The following is a 14,112-nucleotide window of genomic DNA, read 5'->3' on the forward strand; positions in this document are numbered from 1 at the left end:
TACCCATCAATGCCACAGGGCCACGAAGAAGAAGGAGGGACGTGGGCCAGCCGGAGCACTTTCTCCACAGGAAGCCATGAGAATCAGATCACCGAGGCTAATCTAAAGAGCGGAAGTTGTCTCGCTTGCGGTGGAGGAAGGGTGCTATAAACATACAGAACTGCTTCCTCAAGTGAGGCAGATTTTACCTTGGTCCCTGTCTTCCCTGTCTTCCTATGCCCTTGCCCCTTTGTGCTCATTGGCTACTCATAGAGCTGCAGAACCACCTGGATCTTCAGGCTTTAAAATCCATATCTGATTGCTGTGAAATTCAAAGGCAGAGTGGAGTTGAATTCACTTTTATTGTGCTGCTTTCATAAGATTTGCCCACCTGCTAGGGTGAATGCCCTGTCAGAATGAGCTCTGACCCAAATTCTTCATGTGAGCCCTCAGAGCTGTAGTTCCTCAGGTTTCTGTGTGCCGCTGAGAGAGGGATATGAAGGGACTGATAGCATGGTGTTAAGAACAGCTTGAAGGCATCAAGGGCTTATTCAGCACGGTCTTGAGCAAGTCGCTCTGATGAGGCCTTGGCAACATCTAATCTCCTCTGCCACCCCTCACATGGCCTGTAACAGATACAGTACAAGGAACACAACCCTGACATTTTCTGGCGTTCTCCACTTTGGACCTCCTTTTCTCTGTTTTTCTATATTTTGGTATGGTGCTTGTGGGTTTTCTCTCTCTTACACACGAGCACATACACGATACATCAGCATCAAGAGCTGAAACAAAAGGCAGGCTTTGTCTTCCGTGGCTTGCAAAAACTTCAGGGAATTTTGAGTGAAATGTGCCAGTTGCTGCATACTTCAAATATGTCACTTTCCTCCCACATATTTTCGCACTGACTGGATATATGGACTTATACTAGCACAGCCATACAACCACCGATCAGGGCTGATGATTGAGGCACAAGGGCTGCAATGCTGGAATGTACACTATGTTTATTACCTTCTTGTTTAAGCGAGAGAAAAGACTGACAGAGTCGCGCAAGGTGTTAGAGGTGATACAAACACCATGTCTGCCATCAGATATGGCTGGCACTTCAAAATGACAGGGCTCCTGTTTACTGAGAAGAATGTGGACACAGGTTTGAGCTCAGCTGCATTTCTGACAGTCTGGAAATGAGCCAGAGAGGGATGTTGACAGGCAGACAGCCTCTCAGTGGTATCAGCGCCTTCCAATCTACTTGCGCATACCACAAGATATCGGACATGCTTGTGTGACTGAAGTTTACTGTTTATCTGCCCAAGATAGTAGACTTAATGAAACAGGTTGAGACTAGCTCTAAAAAAGAGCAGCAGTTAGGGTGTTGATCAAACTGGCTGTCAGAGCAGGAGGTTTAACATTGAGGGAAATGTTGAAAATTAACTCCAGAGAGGCTTTCATTCCTCAACAGTAAATATTTCAGCCAAATGGATCAATAAAATGCCAAAGTGAACAATAGGTTTTTTCATTTCGTTTTGTTTTTTTCTTTTTACAAATATTAGCTCTCTCAACAAAGGGATTACATGATTATAGATAAGGCGGTCTCTTGTTTTACCACAATGAAACAATTATAGAAAAGACAGAAAAGTTAAAGAAAGAAGAGGCAGCCAGGACAAGCAATAGTACGTACACACACACACACACACACACACACACACACACACACACACACACACACACACACACACACACACACACACACACACACACACACACACACAAACACTCACAGAAATCACATCCTGTCAGCAGCCTAATCTATTTTATGGCTGCTTTTTCACCTGGAGGCATAAAAGTGAGTCACACTCAGCAAGACAAGCCTGACAAAACACAAATCCTACCAACCCCCCCCCCACTATACTTCAGCAGCCTTCCCCACCCTGACTCTTTCAACTACATTATCCCAGCCTACATAACACATATTTACCAAACGCACCTAATCCTCTAATTAAAACTTCTTCTCTGTTGAATACCAGCCTGTTTCTGTGCCAGGTTTCAATCTAAAAACAACAATAGGACCACACTGTGTAATTAACTCTGTGTTTTTTAGTCTCCTGCTATCTGTCATCGATTTGTTTTTTTTTTAACCCCCGTGCCCAACTCTCCACTTTTACCACCAGTGAAACTTCTGACAGGTGGAGGGTGAGAGCCAAACCTGCTTCCTTCAAGCTGTATGGAAACATAACAAACACTGGCAACAAGTGATGAAGCAACTGCAATAACAATAAGAGGACACATGCCTTTTTCCTAGAAGACAGGAAGGATTTATCACTTTGGGAAATGACTAAATGTTTCTTTTTAGTAAGGAGATTCACACATTTGTAATTGTTTAGTTTATAAGACGTCTGAAAATCCATATTTCTAATAGTCCATGACGTCTTCAGATTTTTTGTTTTGCTCAACCAACAGTCAAGTGTTTTAAAAGAAGCAAAGGCTCACATTTGAGAAGCTGGAGCCAGGAAATGTTTAGCATTTTTGTTTGACAAATGACTTGAATGATGAATGTACCATGAAAATTGCCTTTTTCTGATGACTGACTAATTGTTCTCACTCTGGTTGTGAGTATGTAGTAAGTTCACTCTGGTAAAAAGACAAAGTTATTCAAAAAATGCCACAAAAACACACTTAGATTAAGTGTAAAGTGTTTGATTGGTGTCTATCAGAGCATATGTTGTATCAGTTTTCTCTTGGTACAAAACAGAACAGTGAAGTACAGTAATGTCTTGTATACTGGCTGTTAAAATCAATATTGGTAGACATTGTACTTTATTTTATTTATATTTAACAAGGAATTGACACTCGAAGTGTTTAGTACGCAGACAATATTAGCCACCATTATTAAGTAATTACAGATGTAGTTTTGGCATAACAGTCATTGTGACCTTAAATATCATGCCTGCACAGGCCTTGTGGTTTTGGAGAAGTAACTTCCAGACAGCATATGACAACAAGGACAACACAGAAACTAGAACACACACACACACAGCAGGCAAGTTTCTAATCCACTTTCTGGATTACTCAAACGATACTAAAACGTTGCTCAATGAACAAGTCTGAAAAAAACGAGTTTGTGCAATTTCTTTCATTCAGTCAAATACAAATCCTATCTGCGTAAGCATCTGGGGTTAATGGGGCCTTTTGGTGGCATGCGGCCCAGGCCAGGACATGTACCCTGCATGTCAGGTCAATGATCCAGACATGTCAATCATCGACCAGCCACAACCAATCCCAAGTCATAAGAAACTAGAGAGGAAAAGTAGCAGTTACAAACTCCTCTGGTTTTCCTCGTCAAACGGGTTTCTTTCCCATGCCAAACTCAATCCACACGCAAAACATCTTGTTTCATAAGAAAATGTTGCCCAGTGTCTATTACTTGAGGGATGAGTAGTTTATGTTTACAGATGCACCCAGCAGTAACCGACCCTGCTGCTCTACAAGTCCCTGCAGCTCTTGTTGTGCTCGGTAGCAGAGCTGCATTGTACATTATGAGGTTAAGAAGGCTTACCTTCAAACTTTGGTCAGGATTTGTGTGTCATAAAACTGTAGATCAATCGTGTCAAAGAAATTTAATTACATACAGTTAATAATACTTGTACTGTTTTCATTGGATGTCCTAAAATGGCTCTGGTTTTCTGGCATGTGGTTTCAGTCATCTTATAAATGAATCATGAAGCCACTGTGACATTATTCAAATTTTAGGCACAGAATCATCATTATTTCAGGAAAAAAACATGTGAAGTTGTGTTTACTTGACCGATACTTGACTTTCATTTGTTTAGTTATTGATGTGGCCAACATCTGCAGATGTTTGTGGGGCTATTTCCATGATTTTAAATTTGAATCGCTCTGGCCAAGAAATCATTTGAACATAAATAACGTCCAATGGCCTGTGCTCTAAGATGGAAAATAAAATTGTACCAAATTTTCTGGAGTGGAGGAGAATGTAACATTCAGCTGGTTAACATTTAATACTTACTTACAATGTAAAACTGTAATTAGTTTTTTTCTCTGATAAGGTAAGCATGCAGGGCCTCTGCAGACAAAATCCTTGATTTTCATGCTGCCTTCAATGACAGTCGGAACTTTTCTCAACTAATTGCCAGATGAATACAACAACTAATCTTAATACAAAAAATATAAATGGGGAAGGCTGACAAATTTGCTATGATAAGTGAGTTTCTTGATTGCAACTCAAATAACCTAGGCCTTAACTAATATGACACATTGTATCACAATAATTATGCACCAAACATTACAAAAACTAAATTATTATTGTGGGACCAGAAAAATGTTTTATTTTCCCTTTTCTGAGGCTAGCCTAAATGTTAGTTGATAGCTAAAGTGCTATCTTCTTATCAATACTGTTGTAATTTTTATTTTCGTGTAACTTTTGGTAATGTATGCATGCTTTTGAATAACTTAATTGAAATATTAAGTATTTATTTGAACTACATAGTAGAATAGCTTTGTGGTATTTGTTAAAAAATACTTACTGATTAAATTCCCTGCTTAAAAACACTCAAATGTTACACAAGGTGCATTTCAGTCTCTTGACATTCGCAGAGCGGAGCCTGGGAGGAGCACGTGAACGCAGCATACATGATAGCCTGCAGTGGATGGGGAGTGACGTGGAGAGCAATCAGGGTTGCAGGACCAGAAGTCGGAGCTGAACTCATTACACATTTTACGGAGGGCTGTCAAGCGCTGGACGCCACGGCGGAGTGTGAATAAGCGGCTTTACACATCTGAACCTTTCTGAGAATTAAGGACAGAAAAAAGGAGAAACCCCGGAGATCAGCGCTGGGCGGATTGGGTGCACATGGAAACGCAATGTTGCTGGAAATACGGCGGTGGACTTTATCATAGTTTCACTCGAGTGGAGGCAAAGTGAGCTGCGTGATAAACATGCTCACCCCGGTGTTGGCCTCCCTGCTGCCTCTCCTGCTCCTCTGTCGGATTTCTTTCTGCCAATATTCAAGTGACCAGTGCAGCTGGAAGGGCAGGTGAGATTCAATATTCTGATTATTGATTTATTTTTTTGCCAAAAAAAAGAAGAAGAAAAAATCTGGTAAAATCTGAAAGTGAATGCGTTGCAGCGACATGAAGTGACTGTGACCGAAACTCAGAGACCGTGGTGATATGAAAGCAGGCAGTGCCACAAATTCGGATGATGTAGAAAACACTCTGCATGGTCTGTCATAAGTTTGTGTTAATTTTCTTATATGAAAGGAATTGAAAAGTACAATTGAGCATAATTATTGTCATATACACGTGAGTTTTGGTTTGGGTTGAGCTGGATTTATGAATGAGTAATTAACGGTTTGATGTCACGTGATTCATCAACTAATTTAGATAAATTAATGTTTACTTTAATCTGAAGTAATATGAAGTTATACACTTTAAATAATACTTGATAAATCCCATAACGATCAAATGATGCCTTTTAAAATCAGAATATTTCATGAGTTTATAGTCAAGTTAAGTCAAAAGCAATATTCAAAGACTTGTGTCTACAAATTTTCCTACAGCTTTAAGTATTTAAAGTCATGATTTACATATTTTGTAGCTTAGGCAGAATTCACTGGAAAGTTTCACATCCCATCAAACATCTGCTGAAATCTGTTTTGCACTCGAGAGGCTGCGCCTCAAATAGTGTGGTTTTGTTTTTCATCCTCCAGTCAGGAGGGGTAGGCAATATTCAGCACTTTGAGCTCTTAACCAATAATCTGTTGTTCATTAGTGAGCCTCTTGACTAATCTCTTTTAATTGCATGCAGAAATGATGAAGTTAGAAAAGGACTTAATTAGAGGCATGCTGAGGAGAGCCTGGTTATGAGGCTTCAGCTGCATATGCTCAGCATGTGCCATGGGTTACTTTAGATCTGTGGCAAATTTGAATTTCATCATCTCATTTTCAGGAAACTGGGCGTTTCTACCCCAGAGTCAAACCACTAGCTTGGCATGCACACGTTGGTAGACTGCTGATGGCCTCCTGCCTCTGGCTCTGCCACAGAATGACTGACAGATTGGAGTTTTCAAACCCTGACCAGGCATTAAGTTCTGGAGGGAGTCATTTGGTCATGCTGGCGCCAGAGTCCGAAGTGCTGCCCGGACAAGTCTCTTCCAGTCTCTTTGATGGCTTGAAAGCAAAGGGAGGTTCGGTGCGTGACCTGCATTTGCACTTGCATGCAGCAGGCCCGGCTACTGTTGCTGCCGTTGTCTGCCCGGAGGCCCCTGTGTCTCACCATTCATCCATTTCTGCTTCCAAACTCTTCCCAAAGGCAGTCTGCCAGTGGTGCATTTTGCCAAAGCTCTCGGAGGAACAATGTGGTATGGGGAGTGTGTGTTGGAGCTGAGGTCATTTTGGCTGCTCCGGCTCGTGACTGGTCATGCAGCCAGTCTTGCGCACAGGCGGCCTTTAATGCTTTGGAGGAATGTGGTCTAATGTCCAAAGCCTTCCAGAGGTCTTCACCTTGGTCAGCTTAATAATTTTTATTCTAGTACTCCCTGTATGCCGCAATTAAAGAAAATACGCATTTCCACAAAGAAAACTTTAACAATATTGGGTTTCTGTAATTCTACACTGTTTTGTTTTTTTTTAATTCTTGACAATGCCTGCCACTTTGTTGATGTGTGCTGACTTCTGTCCCTTTCATTTCTTCCAGTGGTCTAACCCATGAGGGCCACACCAGGGACGTGGAACAGGTGTACTTGCGTTGCTCCCAAGGCTCTCTGGAGTGGCTCTATCCCACGGGGGCCATCATCGTCAACCTCCGACCCAACACCGTCTCCCCTGCAGCCACGCGCCTCTCTGTCTGTATCAAACCCTCCACAGATTCCAGTGGCACCAACGTCTACCTGGACCGAAATGGAAAGCTGCGGTTACTGTTGCATGAAGAGGACCAGGCTCAGAGCAAGGTGCACTGCTTCAGCATTCAAGAGGGGGCGCTCTTCATCGAGGCTGTCCCGCACTTGGACATCAGCCGCCGGATCACAGCGTTCCAGTACGAGCTGGTCAGCGACAGGCTGGGAGCAGAGGCGCATTCAATGGGCGGTAAGATACATCTCTGTTTTGATGTGCCTACAGTACCATTCAGTGGTAAACATGTAAATGATTGTCTTGTATTTAATCAAAGTAGCCATTAAAAAGGTCTATAGACTTGCTTTTGATTGATTCCCTCTAGAACTGGGTTCCTTTGTGCGTTGTCCCTGCAGTGTGTGTGCTTTGCACTAAATGCAGCCATCTACTGGTGGAAACTTTTATTAAATTGGACTCTAATAGTAGGAAACTCAATACTTGCTCCAACATACTGCTAATACTGTAGCCAAAATCTATTTCTTTCATGGTATTATCTGTACGTTTTGGTTTTGGAAGAAATATATTTCTTGTCAAGATCAAAACTTTCACACTGTGTATTTCAGCTCATTTAACAACTATTCAGACTTTATTTGACTTGAGTATGCTAAATGCCTGTAAACTGTAATTGTTTTTTTTGGTTATTTTTGCTTGACTTGAGTGTGAAAGGCCATAGCCGAAACAGTGGAACGGTGGGCCTCCAGTGAAAAACAACCGTCTATTTTCATGCTGTGTACCTGCCAAACCTGCACAGTTTCAAGCTGCGCAAATGTGTTTTTTTTTCCACCTAAAGCAAAATATGAGCAGTATCAGCCCACATCTGTTTTTACGGCTCTCTGGGTTCACATATCCACATCCTGCATCATTATCTGGCACAGCAGAGAGAGAGGGAGAGGGTTAAAAGTAGAGGACTGTGCGTGGAGTTGTTTTCACCACATTAGTGCGCTCGGCTCAGCTCTTCAGTATGATCTGGTGCTGTGATGTGGGCTGAGATAACACTGGGATGATTCACAAAGACAGTGGTCTCGTGTCATCTGAAGCCCTGACTGGTGGATTCATTGCTGCTCGGCTTCTTCTCATGTTCTTTTTTTTCTTTTCTGTTTCTTCCCTCTTTCCTATCCCCTTCCTCTTTTCTCTGACCCGCTGTGCTGGGATTGAGTTGCTCACCATCAAGCTGGAATGTGTCTCCAACCAGATGTTGGGAGGACCTTCTAGGAGCATATAGGCTTATTTTTCCCCCTTCTCCCATTCTTGCTGTCACTCCCTTGGTCTGCCTTTCAACTCACTTAAATTATTCTCCCTTTTCTTCCTCTCGGTCTCACTATTTCCTACCTCTTAATTTCTTTCTGTCTATTTATCATTCTTGTATTTTCCTTTTCATTCCTTCATCCTTCATATATCTTCTCTCTCTCTTCCTGGCTGTTTGAAGTGGTTTTCATCTGTGCTGAGTGGTATTAGCAAGTTGTGCTCCATTACAGTGGAATTCATCAGGGTCCAGATGTTGGAGGGACACTATAACGTGCCCCTACACTCCTCCTTCACCACTCGTCCCATCCCTCATCCCTCGCTACTCCTGTGAAGTGGTTCTGATCAGAGTGGCGCTGCATGCGCATGGGCCAGAGAGAGATGCTGACTCGGCTCTCAATCCATTCCTGCGGTTCTGTTTCATGTCTGACATGCAAGCCCTGCTCGGCTCTGCTTTGGAGGAAAGAAAAAACAGTGCTGGGTTTAGGCCTAGGCTCGCTGCTCCGTCTGATGCTATGGCAGCAGGCAGGCTCACTTCAAAGGGCCTCTGCACTCTGCTCCAGGCTTTGGGCGAGGTCGGCCACTCTGAAGTCTCCCGGCTCTCCAGCTGTTCTTAAGCCGCCTGAGCTTGTGGCTGTTTGACCTCTGATCTTCGTAGTGATGCGGCAGCGCCTCGTGTTGCTACACAAGCTGACCTAATACATGCTCACCCCTCACCCTTATAGCCTCAACTTCAGACAAGCCAGCTAAAAATAAGATCCTGCTCCTAGAAATGACAGAGGGCACAAATCTCTTTAAGCATATTTTCATCCAGAAAGTAGAACTAAACTTTTTCAGATTTATGACTAGACATGTAAACTAGGTGGTTTCCAGTGGGCCAAATCCACCTGAGTGAACACTTTGAATCATTCTTCCTCTAATTCAGAGGATAGACACCCACCCTCAGCCCAGTGCTGACTCGACACCCCTCCCTCTGCCTCCATTCCCTGTCCCACCAACCCCCTGTGCCACTCTGCTCGCTAAGAAAAACCACAGCAGGTCTAGGGCTAATAAAGACATTGTGGTCGGGCCAGCCACAGGACCACCTGAGTCAACTAATCATTGACTTGACTGCTCTCATTTAGGGCCCTTTCTCCTACTATAAAACACTCTGGAGGAGGGCAGGCGGAGTTGCTGCTCTACAGCCACCAGTCAAAGGTGAAATCTGGCCTCGGGCAAGCTTTCAAAGTACAGGGCGTTTCAGTTTAGTACGTTTTTCTTTTACATCCATTTTTTACCCTATAGTTATGATATTGTTCAAGAGAAGAAATGGTGATGTGGGAGACTTTTCCTTTGTCCTTTTTTGCCCCTGGTTTTCACTTTTAAGACCGTCAAAAACTCCACTTGATGTTGTAGTTGCAAGTATGTGCTGACTGTGTCAGTCCCAGCAGGCCTGCTAAAGTGCTAAAAGAGCTCAGGTCAGAGATGAAGCCTTTCCCCGTCTCCCCTGCTCCACTTATCCTTTTCATCTGGTCCTTGTTTGTCATGGAGTGTCAAGGGGTTCCTGTTGTGGTGGGGAAGCTGACCGAACAGCCCCCTTGAGCATTAAATACACACACACCTCCACACACACACACACACACTCACGCACACACACACACACACACACACACACAGGCACACACATCCACTCATCAGTGTTTTTTAATGAGCGGTGATTAGCCTTTTTTTTACCATTAGCCACATGCCCAGCTCTGTTTGGTGTAAAACCCAGAACTCATGACAGCTGACTCCCGCTCTGGAGCCGCTGCAAATAAATAATCATCTGTGGGGATGGAAATTACTCTGACCCCCACTTCTGTGTGTGTGTATGTGTGTGTCTTACATGGCTGGCCCAACCACAGTTGGACATTTGTCTAAATTGCACTCAACTGGAAAGTAGCTGACCTGTCAACAAGATTTTTATCGTGCTGTAAGACCGAGAGTGCGAAAGAAAACATGGGCTTTTCCTGTTTCTGTTTGTTGTTTTTTACAAAATTTTGGCTCCAAATTCATCCCCCCTCTCTCTCTGTATTTCCTTTTAGCACCCTGTCAGCCCTGCAGTGACGCTGAGATGCTTCTAGCAGTCTGCACTAACGACTTTGGTAAGTTACAGCACTGTTTGGGAGAATTATAGACTTCCTGCTGCTCTATGGTAGGGCAGAAATGTCCAGTAAAAACACATTGTGTGTTTCATGAAATATAGCCATGAACAGTAAGTAAATCTTGTCTTCCTGTTTTTGTGTTTCCAGTGGCACGGGGCAGCATTAAGAAGGTGGAGCAAGAGGAGGAGCACTCGTCTGTCATCGTGCAGATCAGTCGCCTCTACAGACAGAAGACCCAGGTCTTTGTGTCTTGGGGTGTGAGAGCACGAAGCTGGACTGGTCGCATCAAGATGCCACCTCAATGTGGGGTGAAGTCTGGTGATGGTGAATTCCTCTTCACCGGGACAGTGAGGTTTGGGGAGGCCTGGATGGGCTGTGCCCCACGCTACAAAGACTTCCTACGGTTGTACCATGAGGCACAGCAGCAGGGGAACAACCCTTGTCATGTGGACACTGACTGAGCAGATGACTTGCTCATGCTTGGCAAAAAGGACAAGTCCTCACTGGGTGGGGAGGAGAGCTGAACCAAGTGTTCATGCTGAGGAGAGAAAGAGACTGACATACTGGCCCAGTGGCACAGCCTCTCTCCTCTCCTGCTGTCTCAGACTCTTCGGAGACAAAGAGCGGAGCTCCTGAATGTTGCCAAGCAGCATGCTAGCTGGACTCCAAGTTGAACGTGATGCAAAGAGGAATGTGTCCGGACTGCCTTTTTTGCAGATGAGGAACTTCCAGGTTTTAAATGTAGCAGACCCTGTTTGGTTTTTATGTGTATAAAATGTGAATGAACATTGTATATTTTGAAGCTCCACATGCTTTGTAAAAAGCTTGATGTACAGTTCTGAAGTTATTTCTTATGAAAGAAATATATAAAGTTAAAGCCTCTTTTTATTTTGTTAAAAAAAAGATTCACAATTTAATGCCTGAATTGATGTGCTTTTCAGGTTGTACAATTGTAAAAAAAAAAAAAAAAAAAAAAAAACGCAACAAAAACAAGCAAAATCTTTTTTTGCCCCTTGAGAATAAAAGCTTTTATTCCTTGGAACAGCGATCATCTCTGGTGTTTATATGTAAAATAAATAATTGAATAACTTAAGCAGACCATTGGTTTTGAATTTTGACTTTTCACAAAACTGACTTATTGTTAATAAGTTATTTTAAATCTCAATCCTTTCGACACACTAGTGTTATAAGCCCTCACATTCTTTGTTGAAATAAAAACACTCATATGATATGTATTATCCAGCTCTCCAAGGTTCACCTCAGCCTTGAGCTCAGACCGTCTGCCAGGGGTACAGAGAGATTGATATCAGAGAGTTGGGGTGGATTCCTCTGCGTTGGTTCCTGTGGTGATGGGGGTGGCTGTGTCTCAAGGTCAATGTGAAAGGCCTCTTTGTTCCAGTGCAGCAGACTGGTATGAGAGAGAGAGAGAGGACTGAAGACAGACCTGAGTACAGCCCTGTGACTGGGCACGCAGCAGAGAGCAGCACTCTCTAACCACACTCCAAATTTTGATTGGCGTGTACAATTCTGCTCAAGATCCCTGTCAAAATTAAGGCTTTTTATTTTCATCACCTCAAATAAATTACAAGGAACGACTAAAAATTGTTGGAGCTCTTTGCTGTGCTTCCACACCAGATGATGCAGCCGGGCCTGGTAAGATGACATCCAGTTCACGGCAAGGGCTCTTTTTGTCTGCCTTTTCACTTAAACGGAAATGCACCTAGAATGTCTTTCACTAAGTTGCCCCACAAAGACAATTACTTTTCCAGACGGCGCTGTGCATTGAATTGAATGTCTGAATTCCAGCTGAAAGCCAGCGGTCCCAGAATTGCTCACTGGGAAAGGCAAACAGAGTTTCTATGGTAACGATGCCTTACTGTGAACCTTCTCGCTCTGGCTTTAAGAGCAAGGAGCTAAGGAAGAGGAGGAGGAGAAAGAGGGTCAGTGGGCATTTCTTGGCTTCCTCACTGGTCCTGCTGTCCTGGTTGTCAGACCTCCTGCTTTCCTTCCTCCCTGGCCAGTCAGCCTATTTGTGCTTGCACCATGCACATAACCAGTATATACATCACTGTCCAAAGTGTTGGTGCTGCTTTCTACCCTGTGCAAGCCAACACAAATTAGTCTTTGCTGCCCTCAGCTTACAGCAGTAGCATCATTCACCCTTTAAGGTCTCCATTGTTCATTTATTGTCACACAGGTTAGTCTAAAGTTAAGCATGTGCCCATCATGCCATATTGCTGCTATTATTAAAAAAGATGTGAGTAAAAAGCATCAGCTTATGAGAGAGATCATGCTTATCATTATGATATAAATCTCTGCTACCTGTCGATGGCCCCTAAGGTATGAACAAGATGCCCCATTGCAAATTTTCATCAGAAATACAACACTAACTTATCAATGGCAGATTTGTTTTTGTAATAAAGAGGTGTTTGTATCTGTGTCACTGTACTGCAATTAGATCACATTTTATAGGCAGGATATGGGAAAAAACAACTCAAAATATATAATTTTAGAGAATGTTTTAGAGGATGTTCAACATATTAGCAGATCATCTTCCAAAGGATTTGGCTGTAGTGTGTTTGGGTGCAGTTCATTTAATTAATCTGAATGATTATTATATATAATCACATACAATCGGTTTGCAACTTCATGGGCGAGGTCAGATTTTGTTGTAACACCAGTCGAGAAGGACCGGTCCTAACCAGATGAATATGTGCAGTCTTACCGGTCCTAACCAGATGAATATGTGCAGTCTTTGTGTTGGTGTGATTCAGCCAGAAGTCACTGCTTGGTCATCTCGTGGGTGGAATTAAAAAAGAGAGAGAGAGAAAAAAAGTACTGTTGAAAACCAGAGGCCATGGCAAAGTGCACTGTCACTTGGCAGAAAGAAGGGCCATTTGAGTTAAAGAGCAGGAGTACCCCAGCAGAGAGAAGAGGCCTGTGAGCTCAGTGCAGTGGCTAATATTTTATGCCTCTTTTGGGAAGTGCTGGAATGTGGGGAATGTGTTGACTTCACACACACACGCGTGCGCAGCTTCCCCTGGCCCCGCTGCCTTGATTAGCCGGAATCAATAGAGTCTCTGTGGTTTTTATGTGTATGTGTGTGTGTGTGTGTGTGTGTGTGTGTGTTAGTGCGTATGCCAGCACTGTGCACGTGGCCCTAACCCTAGCACACATAAACACGACGCCCCAGCAGACAGATAGCTGCCACCCACACCGAGCCACAACTGACTCTGCAGCTGCAATCTTAAAACCTCCAATCTGACACAATGCTGCCCTGACACTTCTGTAGTCCTGATAGTTTCTTAAATTTCAGGTGCACAATTTATTGATTTATTTCTCCAGAATAAATAAAAATGTTTTCTTATGATTCGATAATGTAATTTTAATGAAGATCCAACCCACTTCTATTTAGGATTGCAGGTTCCTATCTATATTTTAGTATCACACTACTGGTGAAACTTTTAGGCCTAAAATTATACAATAATTTCACTAAAAGACCCCCTGTACATATGTTTTAACACATATGAAAGTATGAATTCTAATAATTTGTGTAAAATATAGTTTTTCCGCATGAACTTGCTAAAATTCTTAAATCATATCTACACGTTCTCCCTTATTGTGAATATTTTTCATGTCAAAAATGTAACTGCTGGATCTAATATGCCTCCTACTTCTTTGAAAAGTCCTGTAGTGCTTTATATATGCACTGGGAGTTTCAAGTTTCCACATCACTCGTGTGTAAGTTTGCATACTGGACCATGATTAGCTTCTAAACTAGTGATGCCATAAAATCATGCTTCAGCGTACACGTCTTAAATCTCTGATTTACTGTAAGCATGGAGAAACCTTCCTTCTTCAGCAG

General features: G+C 42.9%; 1 protein-coding gene across 1 annotated transcript; it reads left to right on the plus strand.

Moving 5' to 3' along the window:
* Positions 1-4,701: 4,701 nt before the first annotated feature.
* On the plus strand, positions 4,702-11,340 carry metrnla (meteorin like, glial cell differentiation regulator a). The gene is made up of 4 exons (XM_062438678.1): positions 4,702-5,027; positions 6,689-7,077; positions 10,188-10,247; positions 10,395-11,340. Exons 1-4 carry the CDS (start codon positions 4,930-4,932, stop codon positions 10,706-10,708), a joined length of 861 nt encoding a protein of 286 aa, XP_062294662.1. The 5' UTR covers positions 4,702-4,929; the 3' UTR covers positions 10,709-11,340.
* Positions 11,341-14,112: the final 2,772 nt, after the last annotated feature.

Source organism: Scomber scombrus, chromosome 18 (assembly GCF_963691925.1).
Source record: "Scomber scombrus chromosome 18, fScoSco1.1, whole genome shotgun sequence".
Lineage (NCBI taxonomy): Eukaryota > Metazoa > Chordata > Actinopteri > Scombriformes > Scombridae > Scomber > Scomber scombrus.